At 35.4% G+C, this 22,455-nt stretch overlaps 1 protein-coding gene across 18 annotated transcripts in view; it reads right to left on the bottom strand.

Moving 5' to 3' along the window:
• Positions 1-22,455, bottom strand: part of ERC2 (ELKS/RAB6-interacting/CAST family member 2) — a 413,687-nt gene that overhangs the window by 123,786 nt on the left and 267,446 nt on the right. For all 18 annotated transcript variants that reach the window (XR_014958159.1, XR_014958156.1, XR_002465646.4 and 15 more), the window contains one exon: positions 11,610-11,757. Coding sequence is in view for 1 of the 18 variants with exons in the window: in XM_021532844.4 (XP_021388519.1) it covers positions 11,610-11,757 (148 nt within the window). In the remaining 17 variants the exon portion in view is untranslated. The remainder of the gene's footprint in view (positions 1-11,609; positions 11,758-22,455) is intronic.

The following is a 22,455-nucleotide window of genomic DNA, read 5'->3' as shown; positions in this document are numbered from 1 at the left end:
ACTAACCCAACCAAACCCTCACAGCAACCCCATCAAAAAGATAAAGGAAACATCACAAGTCAGATATGCACTGTCAGACTTTCTGAGTATCTCCATAGCACTGTAAGAGCATTTTCACAGTATGGTATAGACTGAGAAGAATCTACACAGCTGGAAATAGTTTATTTTCCCCCTCCCAAATACAAAGATGGAAGAAAACAGCTGTATGAATTTCAGTTGCAACTTTCTATGATTCTGCTAAAAGATCATCTCAATCTAAATCATCATGATTGGTCTATTTGTCTTTAGATTCAAAGAGGAAGGCCTTTTGAACTAAAGAGTGGAAAAGATGGAGAATTAATAGACAAATAATAAGCCACTTACTATAAACACTGTCATACTCTGCCTCTTTGGGGAAGCTCCTAAAATTTTATTAGTTTATTTTCTTATCAATGAACAGCCTTAAATTTCCTACCTTTCAACTGTATTCCATAAAGAATGCAAAAGTTAAACAAGATGAGATATGCAATCCTAAAAGTGTCCTCTGTAATGAGGTGTTGGGGATTAGGTGTGTCATGGGATAGGAACTGTAAATGAATGATGTCATCTTTCTAATTTGGTGCTGAAATATAAATAAACTACTTCTTATGTTTCTTCCTTTTGCATGCCAGATTGCAGTAAAATGTGCACAAAGAAATTTTAATGCTCTAGTAGTCTTCCTTTAGTGTGCCTGTTATGGGAGCAAAATATACAAGAAATATGAAATGAGAACTTATTTTCCACTCAAGTAACCATCAAACCATCCAAACTTCATTATGACTTGAAACTGCCATGAATTGCTTAAAATGATGCAACTTACCTCGCAATACATTACTTTTAAAAGCTTTTTGTTTTTATTTGTTAGCTCTTCAACTGGTAGCAGATATAATTTTGATGTTCTGTTTGTCTCTGTTTTAGCTACTCCTAGTGCCACATTTCCACACTGAACTGTATTTTACAGGTATGCTTAGCTTTGACTTAACAAGTACAAAAACCTTATGATTTCAAACTTTCAAAAGCAAGATTTTTGAGGACAAGCAGGAGGATTTCTGGAGAAGAACAAAAGTAAAGCTATCCCGAGGAACAGTACAATCCTTTTCACATCCTTCTAAACAAAAATCTCTAACATCACTTCTGTTTTCTCCCTTTACTAACTTTTGATATTTAGCAGGCTTTGAAACGCCAACTACATTTTCATTTGAGGAAGGAATTAATTAACCACATTGGAATTTGTTCAGGACCCCAAGGCTTCACACCCCTATACCTACATACAGGCACACACAGAAAGTTGTTTTTGTGTTGGGACACTGGTTTATCAGCCAAAGGAAAATCCTCATGGTCTGGGTGCCGGAGTAACACATTCAGGGGCTGCTTCAGTGCTGCCTGAGAGGGGAAATGCCACACAGTGACCTGGCAATGCCACACAGTGACCTGGCAATGCCATCATTTCCTGCAGCATCTTCAGCATGCCTGGAAAGTTCCTATTCAAGGACACCCAAGATCTTTTCTTAAATTTGCTTAGAAAGCACAGCACATTATTCAATACTGACATTTCTGGATGATCAAGAAATGGAATCTTGAAATATACAATAAATGAAAATTAGAGTGGTGATCACACATGCATTCAGCCTGTGCAATATCTCATGTGCACCACTGGTTACTTTGCACAAGTCACACCTTATCTGACATAGTTATATTGCACAGGCCAAACTTGGATTCACATTCTCCTCTCACACCTGAAAATGGGGTTGCAAAAAATTTACATAGCCACAGCTCTGACAAAAAAGTTGTCATGCTAACAGTTCTTTTTGAAAATGTCTAGAGAACAACAGGCCTACACCTGAGAAGGAACCTGTTTTAATTTGATTTTATACTAGAAAAGAAAAACATGTCAATTTGTAAAATGCAACAATTAATTATCTCCTAAAGACCATGTATGGCCTTATTAGTTCTAGCCTAAACTGTGTCCTCAGATTTTTTTTTTTTTGCACTCAATTTATTGACTACATTAAAAAAATACTGCATCCATTTTGAAATAAAGGAATGATCAAGGAATTAAAAGCAGCTTAGATCTACTTGCACAGGTATATTAACCCTTAGGGCTTGAAACAGTTGTCTTTGATCATTCAATATCACTATTTGCTAAGCTGTCAAGGTCATGAATGGTATGTGTAACTGAATTTTTAACCCACTTACCAAAGAATTTATGACCTAGCATTGCAAGAAAACTGACAGATATTTCTTGTCCTCCTAAAAGTCTGTTGAGTTTAAGAAAGGATATACCAAAGTGAAATGAAAGTCTTTGATTGACTGGTAACAGACTAAATAGCTTAACAGCAATCTGTAACTGTAAAACTGTAATATTAAAACTGTCTTTTACAAAATATTTTAGCAAGGTGGCAATAAGGAACTATGCTTTCATCTGTCATCTGGATCAAGTTAACAACGAAACTCTCATGAATGAGGTTCAAATGAGGAAAAATAGTAAGATTTGTTGCTCTGGGATATAGGTGTAATACAATTCAATAGCTATTACTTTCCTTAGCATTTTCTTCTCAATCTCTTTTCATTTAATGGAATTTGAAATATTTCTAGAATATTCACTTTCAATAGGGTAGGATTTTTCCCTATATGAGAAGGAGGCAGATATAAAACCTGCAAGATGCCCTGGAGCTATTCTGGGGTCCATTTCTTAGAGCACAAAATAAAAAAAACCTAGAGACCCACATTCTAGGTTTGATTCTGCAATGGCCTCTTGTCTTTAATGACACAGAAACTCTTTTTCTTGCAATCTCACTGTTTGAAAATAATCCCACATTCTAACTCCATCCTAATAATTCCACAAAAAACTCTAAAAATTTCATGAGGCAGGCATTTAATTCTAGTCTTCGTAATCTTTAATAACAGGTGATTTTAGCTGAGCTTTTTTTCTCCTGAGACAATATTTTAGAAAACAGAAAAGGGAAATGATCTAAAGAATTGCATTCTCCAGACTACAGTGTTCAGCAAGTTTATCCAGTAGCTGCATGAAGGAATTATTGGACTAGATCTAGATTTAATGAAAACATGTGCAACTGCAATTGGTTTTCCTCTATGAATCCAGTGCTTCAAGCCTGAGTTGCATTAACAGAGTTGCATTAACAAAATGTTTGTTAATTAAGCCAGTTCTGGCCTTACTCTCACCAAATAAAATCAGGTTTTGAATTAGAACAATTTGCATTTTTGCACATTCTTTGAAAATTGTTGTCATCTGAAAACAAGGAAAGAATTTCTTACCATTTCTACGGCTGCACAACTCAGAAATCACAAACTGCCATGAAATACAATTTATATTGGATTTGCTATTTGGCATTCATTAAATGTTGGACAGCAAATGCTGTCACACACCCCTGAAGTTCAAGAAATTACACTTGTCACTCACAATCTTTTGAGTGACTATAGAAGTTTGCATAAAATCATTACTTTATAAAAACAGTGTATTTGCTTATTAAAAAAACCCAAAATATTACAACAAACAATGTAGACTACCACGTTTCTGCAACAGAGGAAGACAGTCTAGGTGAATAGTTACAAAAGGCATTTGAGGAAGCACCACAGAATCCTGTGCTTCTAAGTAACCCTTATGGTGACTTTTGATAATGAAAGAGTTACCACAAGCTACAAAGAAAACTAAAATTAAATGCCATATAAAGCCTGTATTTCCATACCATAATAAAGTTCACTAATCCTTTTTTTTAAAACCCTCTTCAGCAAGTTTTCCTTTATTCCACTTTTGTTGTCTCATCAGAATTAAATATTTTTCTGAGATCAAGAATAACAAGTTCAAGTTCCAACCTTGGAGCCTCTAAAAAATCATCTTCAACCTCACTGTCATTGTTCCACCTGCTTTTAGCATCTCAAGCCTATAGAGATACCTGCATCCTTCACAAGTGATGTGAAAATAAGCCAAAGAGTGAGAAAATCTGCCACCTAGAAAAGATACTTAGAAGAGATTCCTTTGCAATGTTTCAGTTTAAACTTTTGATATCCTTTGGGGCACTGTTTCACTAACTATCCAGCTGTAGAAGAAAAGAAAATTCCAAGGCTATTGCTAGAAAGCCAAACATTGAGACTGCTCCATTTTTAAGGGTAGCACTTTTCTTCAATCCACATGATGAAATGAGACAAATTGTTAAAACACACCCATCAAGTATGGCTTTGACAGAAGGGTCATTTTTCCACAAGCCAGAGGATCTGTTAACCTGTTACTGCTCTGAAGGATCTTCTGCCAGTATTAGAGCTGCATGGAAGAAGTGGATTTAATAGACTTCCAGAGATTGTATCACTTTATGCTAATTATTCAGGCCACTATTAACAGTGTAATACTAACAAAATCATGCTAATTATTTCCAAAATAAATTATACTCTTGTCTTCAATGAGTATAAATATACAATAATATTCAATTCAGACTTCTTTGTTGCTTATGCGGGGAGGTTTTAGACACCAAGAAAACTCCAATGGAATAAAAATGAGGTTAAGACTCTTAAGTTTGCAAGCACTCATCAGTAAGTGAAAGATAACAAAAACATTGTAGTATGTTAACTAAGCAGCAACTGCAAATGCTAAATAAGTATGATAATCATAACCGTATGGGTGTTGGAATGCATCACCACGGGGCTGTGTTATGTTTTACTGAGTGCTTTAATTATGCATTTTCTTTTTATAACATCCCTGTAATGTAATCTGTTCTTATATTCTTACTCTTAACTACATTTTAACATGGGTTTTGCTGCTTTGTTTCCTGCCTCCATTGAAGAACACAAATTTTTCCCTGTTAAAATTCCAAATGGGCTAATAAGCATGTTTTTCTTTTCCTGTTATAGTGTATGACTTGTCTTGGAAAGTGTGAGAGACAGGATGCATGCAGGCTCAGAGTGTGCATGATAGCACACTGCAGAAAACTTTGGCTACTCTGCATTTAACTCTTTTTAGGTTTTACCTCATTAGAATAAGACTGTTCCAAACAATTTAAGGGACACAGTCAAGTTTTCATGCTAGTAAAGTACACATATTTTTATTTTTCACATCTATATTTACTTAACTCACACGGTGTTTTTACATTTAAATCTTAGAATTCTTATCATCTGTAACATGTAACTCAGAATAATTGATGCTCAGGCCCTGTCTGCCTTCACAGGACAGTAAATAGGGATTAAGAAAAGGTATTTTCTATTTTCCAAGTTTTCATTAAATCCAACATTCCACACAGGGAAAATACAAAATCAATTGCTGGACAAATTAATACTCTGACTCCTCTGCAACACTGCAAAGCAACTTCTATGTAAATCTTTTTGAAGACTCAGGTCTGGTAATTCAGTGTTGAACCTGAGCATAGAAACTTTACAGACACTTCAGTTCTTTTTTAATTAGAGTACTATTTAAGTGATATCAACAACCATTACACCTGCTGCTTTGCCAGATGACAAAATGTGACTGACTTACCCTGAAAGAAGTTAAAGCTCAGAGCAAGCCTCCCTCTTCACAAGCTGAAGGACAACAGCCTCCAAACACCAGCTGGGATATTGGACACTTGGCAGCCAGAGACAGGCAGCACTTCCAAGTGCCAAGCAGACACTTATCTGAAGTACTGAGGCCAAATTTCAACTTTTCTGACACTTGTGATTAAACAAAGCTATGCTGAATAGAACATGGACCGTCTGACGCTTTTTGTGCATTTTCCTGCATTTAGAACTTGTGGTTTTGAAGTCTTTTAAAGCTCTGTGAATTAAAAGTATGGCTTGAAGCGCAGGAAATATCTTGTAATAATACAGCATACTCAGTAATGTATAGGCTCAAGTCATGCTAAAGGTATTTGTCTGAGTCCTACTACTAGCCTGGGTAATTACATAGAAGTATGTAAGAACATAGACACAAAGCAGTGGGTAAAAATCATAATTAAAGCTCTGAAACTGTAGCTGCCTGAGGACATCTCAGGCCAGGTCCTACTAAAAACAGACAAGCAACGGAAGAAGGAAGGTGCTCTTTTTTCCTTTTTACAACAGGAAATAACTCATCAAAAACATACTTCCCCTTAATAATTATTTAAAACCAGACATGAATCAGAAACTTCAGCAGCTAAATAAGACCTTAGAAACTGAAAATCTCTTGTTGGCAGTATTGGTCATTTTTCACCATCTTTTATATCTGAATAGTGAGTTTCAGCTGTAAGTTTTACAGTTTCAATACCAAGCCCAGGTCTCCCATTTGTATCATATAGAAAATGTAGCTTAAATTGAAATTACTGCATTTATTCCATTGTATGCAACAAAAATTGCTATATAAAACATACATTTCAATGCATGAGTCATATATTTAAATACAGACTGAAATGGTGATAACATCCCACCACTGTCTTGATATGCTTAATACAGACACCTTATCACTAATTTATTTTTGATGCTGGATTGTAAGAATTACCAGTTTTATCCACAATTACAGCATCAGAAATATCTGACACCCAGTTTTCACAGTATTTTTTTTAGTAGCTGGCTACTTAGCACTGCATTTGAGATCAAATGTTAAACTATATTTAGTCTTATTACCACGGGGTACATTGCAGTAGAACATAAGGATTTGTTTAAAACATGTCACATGGAGAAAAATCCTTTTGGCTTGGGAGCTCAGATTGTTATAATGGGGATATTCACTATTCTTATTTGAGGTACTTAATAACCATTTTCACCCTACCAAGCAAGTCAGATCCAGAATTACAAAAGTTCCAGTGCTAATATATATATTATTTTATATCTGCATTACCTACTTTTTCCATTTAAGATTTTCAGTTTTAGGGAAGTTAAACCATTTGTCTGAACAAAGTTCTAGGATAAATTCAAGACCAGATTATCACCAGTGAAAAAAGGCTGCCTTGAGCCACAGCCTGGCTTATGTTGTGACACAGATCCTTCAAGAATCAAAAAACTCTGAACAGAGAACAAAGAAAAACAGATTTTAAAGCAGGAAAGGGCTCATGTACCAAGGCTGTGGTGCTTTCAGGGGCTGACTGCTAAAGGCAAAAGATGCCCCTCTGATTGGAAAGGGTTTCTGTAAAAATACCATGCAAAAGACTTTGGATTCCTGAGAGCATAAGGAGGAAAAAGTGATGCCATATCCAGCTATGACCTGAGTCCATCAAATTTTATGATATAAATTGTCAGTTCTTACTGAGAATATGTGAAAAGTGTTATGAGAGCAATGCCAACATTTTCAGTACTTTTCCAACACAGAATGTCTTTTGAATCAACTAAACTGTTCAGGCAAAGGCTTTTAGCTCCACTCACACATTGCCTTGCCCACCTTGTGCCCCTCCTGTGTTAAGCTACAGGGAAAAGTGGCACTGCACTTCCACCCCTACAGGAACCTGCACTGGGCAAAACTGAGATGCAATCCACTTGCAATCACTGTCATGACCCGTGTTCAAAAACACAGATTAAAAATCAGATCAAAAATTAGGAAGATGAACCCCAGTGTTGAGACATGCAGAAATATTACTTTAGGCTATTTCTACTTAATAGAAAAGTATAAACTAAAAAGATTTTTAATATAGTAAGGCCACTGAATGCCTTGTATTGACATAAATGGGATCTGAACAGCCACATTAAAATCAGAGAGTAAAAGTCATTTTCTTACATTTGCCGAGAACTTTTAAGGAAAAAACAACCAGGCTGATTAGGAAATTATTAGGCCATCTATTCTTACCTGTCCAAAATAAACAATGAACCTGTGTAGTATAAGTGCAACAGAAATAAAACTAAAATTCAAGGGTCTCAAACTTCTCTTTCGTTTAAAATTAGGCGCTTAAAGCTTGAACAAGACCAATATTATGAGTAATAGTAAACAGCATAAACCCAAGAGGTAAAAAAGAAGCAGAGTGGCCAATTATGTCTGCAGTACCCATGTGAATGGCTTCTTAACATGGATTCTACTCACTGTGCAGTAATACTGCACAATTCAACTCACAATCAATGTCTGCCTGAAGCAGATCTGTGTAAACAGCAGCAGCAATACAATAACAACAAGAATAATAATAAAATTAATGTGGTCCTACAATACTCACACCTGTGCAATTCAAGGCAATCAGAAAGATGAAATTAGTATAGCATCTAAAACTGAAGCAACAGTGATGAGGAACCAACCCCAGAGCTGCTGCTGTTCACAAGTGCTGCAGATAACAATGTCTGTAATGACACTGTAAAAAAACAGTGCCTGACTTTTCTGCTACCACACTTGTTAAACATATAGAGAGCTTAAATGCAATTAATTAATTCACAGTGCTGCAGAAAAATATTTTAGGCTGCCAGAATAATCATAATCACAACAACTTCTAGTAATATTCTTTTTCTCATACAGTAAAATAAACCCTTTCAATATCATAAAATACACAGTGCAATAAAGCTGAATTAATCAGGGAAAATACAACTTGGGCTATTTTGTTATTCTTGAATGCTTGATGTTACCACCATAATATCAGAGTAGCAAGGTTTCTGAAGTATTTAACTGGAACAGTATATGAAAGGCAACACACTGCCCACAATTCCACTTTACTCATTTGCTGGTGAAAGAGCTTTTTAAAATATTTACAGGTTAATTAGTAAGAAATAATTCTGTGTATTGCATGCAGAAGAAAATATTGCTAGCTGTTAGTTTGCTGAGGAAGCGTGATAACACACATTTTTAAAATTCCTTGATTGTTTCTCACCCTTTTTGTTGCATTAGCAATATGTTGATGTGATGAAATATAGAGCAGTGAACTAAAAAATTCTGCCAAACACCAGCTTTGCCTCTGGCCAGAGTATTCTGTACACCTGCAGCCCTGAAAGTACTGGAAAGGTTTCCAATTTCATGTTTTGAGAAGAAAAATAAAATGCTCTCAAGGAGTTAGAAGACCTTGCATTTTGGCCAACTGCACTTACATTTTTGGCACTATATCCTACAAGTGAAAAGAGACAACTGGGACATTTTCTCTCAGTATCCAAATTCAGGATGAATCAATAACAGCAGTGTCTTCTGTTCTTCCCAAAAATCTCTTGAGACATTCCAAAAATTGATTTTTTTAGCTAATTATTTCATGAAGGATTGCATCACTGTACAAATTTATCTAAAAATACCTTCTCAGAATTCTCAAAAGGAATCTTGGCCAGGGTGATTATGCACATTATGTAATCACTCAGCCAAGACCACATGGTAATTTTGTTTAATACTGTATTACTGAAAGGTTTTTTTTTAAGCCTACTACAAAGTACTACAGCTTTCAAAATGTAGCATTTGGTCTATAAATCAAAGCAATGCCAGTGGTCTTGTTTTGCTGGGAGTGCATTATTATGTTTCCCAATTATTTAAGCAGTAAGCAAGAAATATTTAACTGACAGATTGCAGCTGCTAAATTGTATTTAAATTTTTACAATTAAATGTTTGTTTCTTGTGAGAAAATGTGTTTACAACACAGAGGTCAGAATTATTATTACTAATTTTACAGCTGAATACACTGTGATGCAAATAATTTTTCTAGGTTATCTAGGTTTTGACATAAAAACAATTCTCTCTTCCAGCTTAAAAATAACAGAACATTTACTTAAACTCACACAGTCACAATCCATAAAAAGATAGCTCAACACATTCATATAAATAACATTTTAATCTTTAAAATATGACATGCCTATCTGTAGCTTTATTAAAATAAATCATAAATATTCCCATTTCCTGACAAAGGCAGAATATTTCACTTCTCTGAGATGCCTCTTTTTATTTTGTAGTGTGAAAAATTGTGACAAATTATTTTAAAATCAATGTATTAATAGGGGTTTACACAATGTATTCAACATTCACAAAGGCCAGAAAATATGGATGTATATGAGAGGAATAAGAATTTTTAATCATGGACCAATATGTTATTTTGCCTCTCAAAGTAAAAATTCCTGTTATAATATAGAACAGGGATGAATTTAGGGCTTTATGTTTAGCATTATCTAGTGATTCATCTTCTAATATTTATAAATATTTCTCCTTTGATGATTGCATTAGGCTGGAGAAACTGGTCTTTTTTGAATTCTCTCTTTCAGCAGTGTATCAACAGTGGAAATGGAGGGTGGGACAAATAAGAGCAGAAGAAAACAAGCAATGCTGCAGCTGGATATTCACTGAGGTTCCTGAGGATCAGAAATAGCTCGAGAGAGCATCTCTCAAGGAAACAGAGGAACTGAACCACACAGGGGGATCTGCCCCTGCCCCTGCCCAGCAAGGTCAGAGCAGGGCTTTGTGCTGGATGCACATCAGAAACCTCTGGGGGCAGAGAGTGGTTCTCCCCAAAGGGATTAAAGAAGTATGAGTGAAGTCTACAACCTCTATTATCAGATAATTCTTAAGTGTAGTAAAGGGGTGACCTAGTTAAACCACATTCCTGTTCCTGGTGACTCTTTTTTTGTGGTGTCTGAGATAACAGGGAGATTATTTTGGCATCAATTTAATCTAGTTGAATAGCTTTACTGAAGATCTTTATCGCTATAAATAATGGAGGTATTTGAAGTATTTGGTTACAATTCTAACTGAAGTTATCCAACACAATGCTTCTCTAGCAATCTTCTTCCTTCTCTCTGTCTGAATAAAGTTTTGAACACTTTCCAGCTACAGCTTAAAGGTACAACACCAAAACAAAACAAGCACAACAACAAAACGATTGCTGAGTTCTCTGATGGACATTTTTTTTAAATCCACAATATTTAAAGGTATCATGGAACATGGCAAAGGGGTGTATTCATTTACTCTTCAGTAACCTAAGATGAAGGCAAAAAAGGGAGATGTCTAAAAAAGAAAATAAGTACCCACTCTTTTCCAAAGCAAACCAAAACAAAAATCCCTAAAATTATTTGGAACTCAACAGCATCTGCTCTGGTGCAGCACAATGATAAGTGATAAAAAGCATGAAGCATGTCTGCCTATTTATCATATAGATTTTGATGAAATGTATCCTGGGCAGCTGACTGACCTGAGAGACAACTGCATCATGGCCAGAAGATATGTGATAATATCTGTTTCTAGAAGTTTTTTTAAACTGTATACTTTTTTATTTAAACCTCAAATTACTTATAATGTTGAAGACACAGTGATTTTTATCCATTTGAGAATTTATTTTAAGGATAATCACAATTTCTAGATAACCTCTCAAAAAGCCTGAAGCCTTCTGAAAACAAAATTATTTTACATCAGATAGGCAAATAACTGAACAAGAGGAGGTTAAAAAGAGTAAACAGAATGGACAGAACTTGCTTTATGCAAAGAGCATCTGCTGTCCTCTTTCACAGAATTAAGGCTGGAAACCATATGAAGAGGGAAAACAAAATGTATTAGCTGCATATAATATGAGCCAAGCAAATGTGCAGCTAATCCTTAACAACTCCAGAGAAGCAATAAACACATAAATGGAACACATCCTACCTTGTGCAACTGCTGACATGTGTCAGACCTGGCTTGAACACTTCCAAAAGGACATCAGCATAAAACAGTACAAATAAAACAGTTTTCTGTTGCTATGAAAGTATGAAAAGTAAAGTCTCCCCACCTGCTGTTTTAACTGATGTACTAATCTGTCCTTCTCTCGTTTAAGAGCCATTACTTCATCTTGAGTCTTCTTTTTCTTTGAAGCAGACAGCTCAAGCAAGGCAATATTTGCATCTTTTTCACTAATTGCAGCGAGCAAAGCTTCCTGTCTGATAAAATAAAATAAAATAAATTTTTTTATATTCTCATGAAAACAATATATACTGCTATACCACACTATGTGAGATGTTTCTTTCAATCACGTAGAGAACAATCACCTACCTTTGGAACACTTCAAATAGCAAACACTGTCAGGTCTAACCAAATAATGAAATAAACTAATTAGCCAAAAGTTTCTCTTTATAGACTTTTCATTATTTGCTTCATCAACCATTTATCTCAGTATTTTACTACAATATGATATCTAACAATAGTTCTGTGAAATGTCTTGCTTTTAAAAATCTTCAGGTTTTTTTTTTTGTAATTCACTTTCCTGAATTCTAGAATACTTTAAACAAAGCTCTTTTGACTTATCCAGATCACAGAGATTGACTAATAGAAAAAAAAAAGTGATATCAATAAAACCAATTTTTATATTATCCTGTTAACTTGGGTTCTCAGTGCAGGAATTGCTGGATATCTTCCTCATATTTACTTATATGTTTTCCTATGGATTTATTATCATGTGCTCTGTCAACACAAAAATATATTTCTGAAAGTTAAAATACCAGTTTTTTGATCTTATTGTTCATGAGAAATAATTTCCTTTGCAATCTTGACCCCTCAGTTTTAGAGGGCAAGCAGAATCTTACAGCACTCAGATAAATACGGGATAAGACAGACACTCACAAGGGTTTGTAAGGAAATAAGACAAGGGCAATTTTTTACAACATGCAGTTGAAAGCAGAGATCTTGCAGCATCTAAAATGCTCATGCTCTGGCAAGGCCATAATCTTCCCTTTAATTTCAAAAATAAAAGAAATATATTCACTTTCTGCAATGTATTCAGTGACAGACTACGACTTATCAGCCAAGAAAGAGCACATAATACCTAATAGCTTTTAGAAAAGAATACATTATGGTCTGCACCTTTTCCCAGAACTATATAAGATTAATCATTAAAAAATAAACATGGATAAATGAATCATAAATTAACCTTAGGCTCCAACTGCTAATAAATGTAAGAATATGGCTCGTGAACTTCATACAGTCAAGGTGAGTTAAAAGTTTGGAATTTTCACAGTCCTTTTCTTGCCAGCAAAAATGTCAAGAAAGTTACTTCACTTTTATTTCAAAGTTCCTAATGTATTAATATAAATATTTATAGGACAATATTTCTGATGGAGTCAAAGAAAAACAACCCATTTATTTTAGGCAAAGTTATGTGACATGGATCAATTTTAGATAAACAGTTGCATTTTATTCATACACTTTAATAGTCTCATTTATTATTCTGTCTTGTTCATTCAAATCTCAGTTAAATGATGTTTAAAAGAGAATGCTGTAAGACTCCAACAGTCTTAATTTAAATTATAGTTATTAATTATTTTAAATAACCAATATTATATAAAAAATAGACATCAGAGGGTCGCATATCCATAATGTTAATTTGAAATGAAGTATAGGTACACTGTTTTTCTATAAACCTCATAAAAATGCATAAAAATTGCTGTGTAGTAATTTGTAAAAGACTGTCAGTTTGTTGATCTGTTGTGCTCAAGTACCTTTTCCATAACATTTTCATTAAAATAGCAGATTTTAAATGCACCAAAATTGAAAAAAAGAGGTGATTTGCTATTCTATTCATTTCCTCTGAACTTGCAGAAAGCAAGCAATTTATCAGAAAATCATGGAATGGTTTGGGTTGGGAAGGACCTCAAAGCCCATCCAGTGCCACTCTTGCCATGGCAGGGACACCTCCACTGTCCCAGGATGCTCCAAGCCCTGTCCAGCCTGGCCTTGGCACTGCCAGGTGCAGCCACAGCTGCTCTGGGCACCTGTGCCAGGGCCTCACCTCCCCCACAGATGTCAGGCATGATAACACAAGTTCTCTGGCAGAAATAAAGGTATTCTGTGACTTTAAAGCCAAAGAAAAGGAAACAGCATATTGCATATAGGCATAGAATATCTTCTTCCAAATTAAAAAAGGTTCCCTCCTCTGCAGTTTTCTGAGAGCACAATGACATAAAATTACAGAGGAAGTTAGTTATAAGTGTAACAATACTCCAGTTATAATATCTCAAGATAAAGATTAATACTACCATCACAAACCTACCTACCTATTTTTTCTGAGTGTTAAAGAAACCCAAATCTCAGAATTTCCAAGGATTTAGAATATATTTAGGTTCATTCTTAAGTTGTGTAGGTTAACTCCATGCCAGCCAGCCCCAATATGTCTACTCTCTAACAGCAAATTCCACAGTAAATACTTGTCACCTATGAGGTTTTTAATTATATATAGTTATTTAACATATATTACAGCTGTAAAAAGCCAAAAATTTAATAAAATCATTCAATTAAAGGTTGAAAAGGACATGAAGCTATACTGAAATTTTACTTCTCTGAAGTTTAGATCATGTCACTGCCTCTAAGTTGTCAGTAAAAACACAAACATGACCAGTGAGGAAGAAGAGTCAGAACTACTGAATTATTTGGTATCATTTCAACATCTGATAATAGGATTCTGTCACATCCAGCCCACTTTAAAGTAACAGATGAGGTTAAACCTTTCATGGGAGAGGAGAGACAGTCAACATGCTTTGAGAAATCTGCACTCTGCAGCCCCAAACCCACAAAATTTTGCAGACCCTAGCATGTATTTTCTCAGCTGATGGGGATTTTCCTATCTTGGGAAAATATGTAACCAAACACTTTATTCCAGGAAATAATGACTCATATCAAGCACTTCCAGGAAATGATGGTTCATAGTCATGTGAAATAGCTGCTGTCAAATGACACCACAAGTGGTCCACTGAGACACTCCAAGATTTGAATCAAACCCACAGCACATATATGTTTAAACTGCCCCCCCCCCCCCACCCCGAAATTATTGCCAACATATTTTTTAAATCTTTGTCGTTAATTTAAGTGGAGCTGGGAGGAAACGACTGCGTAACACGAGGGTGGGGATTTTTGGGGAAGCGCTTCCCCAGCCACGTGGGATGATGAACACATCAAAAGCAAACTCTTGGAGGCACCCAAACGTGAGGTGGCCTCCGCTGAGAGGCTGCAAAGCCTCATCTCTCTGGGACAAGGTGTTGTAGCTCTGGCACGGTGCCACACAACGTGCTGATGGCTTCCAGACTGGGGCTGGCTCCCACGGCCTGCCCAGGCTGGGCACAGAGCTGTGTGCACAGACATATTCCTGGATGTGGCAGCACATTAGCCATGTTTATTAGCATGGATAATCCAAACAGCAACAACCTCAAACCTAAGCGGCCTTTAACCGGGCATCCCGGTTAACGAGAGGTTGGCGCAGCTGGTCTATCCTACCAAATGATACCTCAGTTGCTTTAATTCTTGTTAATTAACTACTCCTGTTAGAGGGAAGACAGAGAAGCCCAAAGATTTTATTATTCTTTTTCAGAGTACAAAATAAAGATGCAGGTTGTCCTAGAGCAACTGAGGAAAGCCTCCTTTACTCCTGCATGGCCTAGGATCCAGCCCCCACTAAGCCCCTGGAAGCCAGAGATGGAAAAAGCCCTTGCCCACACTTGTGAGGCACTGGAAGTGAAGAGATCCAAGCATTTATGAAGCTGCCTCTCAGGACAGATCAGGATCTCTATTTTATCATATCCTATTTATGACACATTGCACACTTGTTTACCCACATCTGTGAAAGTTGTTATGCTAACTTGACATCAGATTTCAAGTTTCCTATGGAAGAACAAAATCTCATGGACAGAAGCAATTTATTTCAGCTATTCAGTGACCTTGCTAAAAAATTTAAATTGCTGTTTTTGCAGCAAACATTTGAAATGAGATTATCTGGCCACTAGGAACAAGGTTAAGATGCCAGCAAAGTGGCTGACAAAAATAATTTTCTCACCTACAAACACAAAGCAACTTCATTCAAAAATGCAAACTGGTGGCAAGGTTTTTACCTAAATCTCTCAGGTAAGTCATACACTTCTACTTTGCTGCTAGAAAATCAAACTCATCATGAGTTTTAGTGCTAGAATTTTTAAAAATCAAGACCTGATTTGGCACCAAGAACAACATACAGCCTGTTACAGTCTCAGCTAACATGCCTAAGAGTGCAAGCATAATTTATAATTCCTAATTATCTACTTTGTCAGGAAAAAAATTACTATCCAAATACAGTTCTACAGAGATGTTATCACTATTTGCAGCCAAAATGTCTCCTTATTGTTTAATAAATTATAGCAATAAAATACATTTTAAAATAATTTATTAGAGCAGTGGATTAAATGACATTCTTTAACAGTAATATTTATAAAGAGTAATCCCTTTTGTTATTAGTAGTTTTTCCTCTCTTTTTTTGGCAAACCAATCTGTTATACAAATAACATGGTAGTATTTTTAACACACAAAAAAAAAATAAGTCTAACTTCTCATAGTAAAAGTAAATCCTCAAATTAAAAAATATATATTAAAGATAACAGCAAATGCTCCAAATTGGTAGTTATTCTGTACATTTGTCTTTCACCTTCATAGAGTAATTCCTAGGATTCCTCGCTTATATCTTCCACTATAATATGCTACTTAGTGCAAGGAGAGGAGGGAAAACTTCTCACTGGAAAAGCAAAACTTATGAAATTAAATTTCTCCTCCTCTGGCAAAGGCTGACTGCAACAACCCACAGCAACCTAAGGCAAGTCTCCTTAATAGAGAGCAGTGAATACAACAGTCTCTGAATTAACGGAGGGATCTGGGCTGACAAACCAAGTGCTTCCTCTAAGAAGTACCAAGGGAATTTGCACAAAAATCTGACTATACTTTATGTCACTTCATATGCAATACAAAAGAATAGATGAAAGAAACACTACTGCTCTGATGACCAGGAATTTACACAAGATGTGTTCTACCCAAAATTCCAGTTTGTCTAATGTTTTCATTAACTAATGAATGATGGACTAGAAAATCTACTTGTTACATTTCAATGAGGCTTCAGAATTGGGGGGATTTTCATGTGCCATGAAGGCAGGAATAAAATTGGTCTTTCCAAACCAAAGATGTTGTCTAGAGGAGTAAGGAGAAACTCCATATTGGTGATCTGTTGCGAATAAGGCAAGTATCAGATTAAGTAAAACCAAAAATAGACTGCAAGGCAGAAGTGAGTATTTTCATCTACACAAAAGGTCTCAGCTGAAATACTTAATTCAGTACTCTGTGAAAAATGTGGAAAAAGGCAGAGAAATGACTGATGAGAAAACATCAGGAAAAACTACCATGAAGAGTCTATGAGGGACAACATGATAATGAGAACATAAAATGCTATGTCAAAATTGAAATAGAGCTTCTTTTTTCTATATTCATGGCATACAGAACAAGGAGTAATGTCCATAAATTGCAGAAGAAAGCAGCAAATTTTTCCCTCCTAATATCTAGCCAAGGTATAATGATAATGGCCATTCCTCAGTCATAGTCAAATACAAAGATTCCTTTCCTTGGAGGAATGATCAGTTATTAATCTGATAATAGAGATAGCTTTTAAACAAACAAAGTATAAAATAATACAAATCTTTTAGTAAAGCCACTGGAAGTAGTGTCAAAGAAAAATCTTAATTAAAAATAAGTACCTTATGGAGGATTAGAGAAGGCAGATGATATCAAAGTATCTCATTTATAAATGTTACGTAACACCTGAAAAATGCAGTCTTGGGGATCTCTAGCAATACACACACAGAGTTTGCATTTGTGAAAGCATCTGTCCTGGAGTGAAAAAATTACTTAATTTGAAAAGGAAGTCTTAGCATACTGGAAGGGAAGATAAGATAATGCAAGAAGAAATAAATCCATGAAAGTCTCTGTTGAACGCCAAACTGAAAAAGTATATTGTATACAGTATTTTATCAAACTTCAGCCTAAACAAATGTCAAATGGAATAATTTTTTTAACAAATATGGGCAACAACTGAGAATAAAGGGTTGCTCACTAGCATATATTTAGTCAAGATTAACTAAGGATAAAAAAATGTACTAAGAACAGATTTAATAACCCTAAACTGTCATTCAGCTAGTAGGAGGTATTCAAGATACAGCTAATAAAACACAAAAAAATGGTTCTAACCACCCACAAAAAATCTCAGTAGTATAAAACACTGAAGGATGACCACTAAGATAAATGCTTTCTTTTGAGAGCTGCCTTGCAGTTAACCTTCTTAAAGAGTCTCCCAGAAACCCCTAATCATAATACATTGCATTGCCACTTATCACAGTCAATTTAGAAGTGCACTCTGTAAACACTGCTGCCTTACTCCCCACCTCTGTTAGTCTAAGAATAATTTTTTGAGCTTTAATAAAAGAACCCATGACAACTTTTTGGGAGGTGGGGTGAGTTCTTAGAAACAGACCAATTGTAACTTAGTAGAATTCCAAGATTAAGATTTATAGAAACAAGACCTTCTAATGAGAACTTTTACTGCCTTTACTACTTAAGCTGTTCTCCACGAAATACAGAAATGCAATTTTAAAAGTCACTATTAAAGCTAAATCAAGTCAGAAATGTTTGAACTAATGATATATAGTACAATACTCAGCCAGCTTCTTACATGCTAATCATACTGAAGGACAAAAAATAACCAGTTCAATCAACTTTTTCACTTTAATTATTGTTTTCTTTCCCTCGTGACCCCCGGTATTCAACCTTAAGTTCAGTAGGAGGTGACTAGAGATAGACGGTGATGAGAGATCCTGTTTGAAACAGCTTCTCTCTGTCACTCCCAAAGCAAATAAATGGTTTGTTAAAACATGCTGTTAATCCATTATGGATGTGCATGCATCTTAGAAAATAAACTTCAGAATATTATAGGTATTTTAAAGCTTTTTCTGACAGAAAATTTATCTCTCCAGTTGCTTGACAAAAGCACATTTATAGATTACTCCTTTTAAATGACCAATTATCTTGCACTGTATTCAAAGAATAAACCCCTTTGAAATACTTTCAGAAGACAAAGACAAAGCATGAAATGGCATTTTGGGTTGTGCTGGTTCCCCAACAGCAAACACAGACAACTATTGATGCTCCACAGCCCAAACACACCAAGAAAGGGCTGCTCCATTAAGTGTGGGACAGAAAAAGAAGGACCTGCTCTTACACACCCTACTCACACTCCAACCCAACAAACACTTTTCCTCACATTATCCAGGTATCAAACCTTGAATTTTCCATCTGATAACTCTTCTGCTGGAAGCAGGTGTGAGGATGAAGTCTCAGCATGTACATTATGTGAGAGGACAACAAATAGTCTCTATATTACAGCTGTATTGAATTTGTATTAGGTGTAGATTAGACTAAAATCAAGGAGAAAAGGGAAGTAATCTAATATGAAATTTCAGAGTAAAAGGAAAGAAGCAAAAGAGAGGACCTGATTCTGAATAATCTCAAGGAGTTTCTTGACAAAGCAGCTTCCTTAGCCATCTGTTCTTTTCTTCCATTCTACCTCCCCAGAGCCATAGTTCATGACTCCCATAATCATACCTTTACTTACATCTCCAATATTGCCTTTACATTGGCAATTTCAAATTATTCACTTTTTTCCTCCTTAACAGCAATTTGAAATGTGTATATAGGCCCTTTATTAAGGAAACAAAACTAATCCAGATTAAAAGGCAAAGCAGGAACTTCATGCCCATCTTTTGGGACTAGTTTTCAAGTAAGAAGTTGGACACTCAACTGCCCTTTGAATTCTCTGAACTTTTTCAAGCCGTATAACATTGTACTTCTGATGGCTCAATAACTTCTATTTTAGAAATGACACATAAGTAAAACAGATGGCCTAGAAAAGGCATTGTGGAAGCAATCCCATCACAGTTTCACAGATCATGCTTCCATAACCACTGCATTATCATTCATTCAAACAGGCAGCATCGCTCACACAGGAGTAGACGTAACAAGCTTCAGATTGTGTGAGAAATGCAGAGGAAAAAATAATTCACAGTCCTGAAAAACATAGAAGAAATGAGATGACAATTATTCCTGAGTTCTGCAGCTTTTTACTGGAACTGACTCCCATTGCTCATTTGGCTTTGTTTGATTCTCCACAGGAATGACACCAGCACTTGGATAAAAATCCCTGAGCCTGCTTTGTGGCAAAGCAGGGCAGAAATGGGGATTGCTGGGAAGAGCTGTGGGATCTGAGCACACGGGATTGTGTTACAGCACAACATGGCACTGCACAGGGTCCACCTAAGTCAAACAGGAAAACAAAACTACAGGTAATCTGTCATTGTCAGCCCCCTCATCCTTCAACACCGCTTTTTTTGTTTATAGAAGACAAAGATAAAAGTGCTTTGGAGGAGGAATGGTTTGATCTTTAGAATATAGTTCTTGGTAATGTTTTTGAACTGCCAAATAAAGGTTTAAGCAGCGAAAAAATGTTAATATTAAGAGCTATTATGTTTTTAATGAATTTGCAGAGAATTAAAAATATTTGAGTTAAAGACATATAAAATTGAGGTGCAGAAATGTGATATTAAAAAAAAAATCAATCTTTGTTTTTTAACTTTTGTTAACTGTAATCTGTCCTTAATAATGAGTTGGAAATATATTGCAAATAACCATTTGTTACAAAGTAGATGGTTATATTAAAGAATCAGTGGGGCTTTTTTTTCAGCTTTTAATAAATGCTAATCAAGAAAATTATCCATACAAACAAAAATATAAAGAACTCTATTTCTTTCCTTTCCACTGGAAATTAAAGAAAAATATTAATTTGTTTTTAAAATAAGTCTTCCTTCCTAAGTCTTCCTTCTAATTTTCACAATTCTACAAAGAACTGCCATTTGAACAACAAACATAAAACTCCTAAAATCCAATGTAGGCCACAGTGAACTTGAAAATATGTCACAAACTGGCTCCATTTTGAATCAAAATATATAAATCAGTATGAATATATTAGAATTAATGCCTTGAGCTTTACAGAGCATTAGAAGGCAATTTTGACAAATAAAGCTGCCAGGGCACCTAGAGAATTAACAGAATGCACTCCCTTGGCAGTGAGATGAATTGTGATTCATATTTGATAACTGATCTGAGGGCACCATTTAAATGCTCAGCAAACCAGTGCCATTCAAATCCCACCAGTCACCAATACATGTCAGAGTTATCTCTGTATGTGAACCTGAAACCAAGAAACCCCTCAGATGTCTGAACAAGCATCCCTGACACACGCCCCCCAAGAAGGCTGATATTTGCATATTTTAACTATTTAAATTTACATCTGCAAGGTCAGAAACATAATCACCTTTACTAACATGATGACATTCATCATTTATTTCTACATTATGAGTGTACGTTAAAAGTTAGATAGCTTAATTTCATTGATACAGGAAATTCTACCAATTACTACAACTCAACATTTTTATTTTGTAAAATTATGTGTCTGTTAAACTTGCCTGGTTGATAAGGTATTGCTAGGCACACAAGAAACTTTAATATATAATTTCTGACAATTTCGTTATATCTGAAACTACTGGAACAAGCCACAGAAAACAAGTATTAACGCCTGTAATTATTGGAGCTACTATTAAAAAAAAAGTAACCACCTGGCTAAAGAAGTTATTTTTATTTCTTTAACTAGCAGGCCACAATTCCTTTAGGTGTGGGATGTCTAAAGACCTAATTGCCTAAAAACATTGTATCAGAGAATATTTATTCCAACCCTGCCCCATTACTTTATCTCAGTTGAAAAAAAACCCAAACATCATTTTTAATAAAATAGTGCACACTCAAAATACAGCATGTGAAATGAATAACTATAAAACAGAAAAGTATCAGTAATGACGATGAAAGCCTGGAGTAGGAACAAGATATTTTTATTTATAAGGAGAGAGGAAATTAGGCAGCAGCACACAAATATTTCTCTAATTAGTATTTAAAAGATTGAGAATGAAAGAGATAGGATACCACATGATGTTATTTAATTATATGACTTCCCTGCTAATGGAGCTGTTCGCAAGCATTGCCAGAAGCACAAAGACCTCACAAGATTCAACTTTGCATAAAGAAGTTTCCTCATTGATCTTCTTTGGTGGGTTAACTGTTTGAAAATCTGTTTCTGACTAAGGAGACATCCTAGAAAATGCATATGTAGAGTCTTGGAGCTCTAAAATAACCCACTCTGGCTCACAGTGAAGACACTTTCAGTGCTGACTTTCTTAAAGCAGACTACAGAGGTGTAAGCCATGTCTGATCAGGTTTAGAGCACGTAGGATGAATGTTGGAATGGCATTAAGGAGTCATCACAGTGGAAATAACAGAACTGAGATACCTTAATATAATTCCATAATTAATTGTAGCATGTTTAGTCTTGATAAACAACTTCTTACATGTCATACCAAACTAACACATGAAGTCCCTATTGAGTTCAGTAACACTTCTGACAGTCTTTAGCAAAAGGTCTTGAACTGAAGGACTTTTATTCCAGGAAAAAAGGTTTTGCTTTTGTGCTAAGATCAAGTTGGTTCAAATTCTACTACAAAAAAATGGATAACAAAATCACTTTATCCATAAACTACACTGGCTATTGAAAATCAGTACTAGATGATACTTTTGAAATTATTAAAATCAGTGAACTAGAACTAAAAAAGTATACGGCTCTCTCTGTTTGTCGGTTGGTCAATCAAACTGGTGTTTCTTTCTTGTCAATATTTTATCTATCATCTCTTTCCATTGTTAGAACACTT

This window comes from Lonchura striata, chromosome 12, assembly GCF_050655825.1.
Source record: "Lonchura striata isolate lonStrDom1 chromosome 12, ASM5065582v1, whole genome shotgun sequence".
Classification (NCBI taxonomy): domain Eukaryota; kingdom Metazoa; phylum Chordata; class Aves; order Passeriformes; family Estrildidae; genus Lonchura; species Lonchura striata.
The sequence above is the reverse complement of the archived record's forward strand: the minus strand, read 5'-3'. Positions and strand labels throughout refer to the sequence as shown.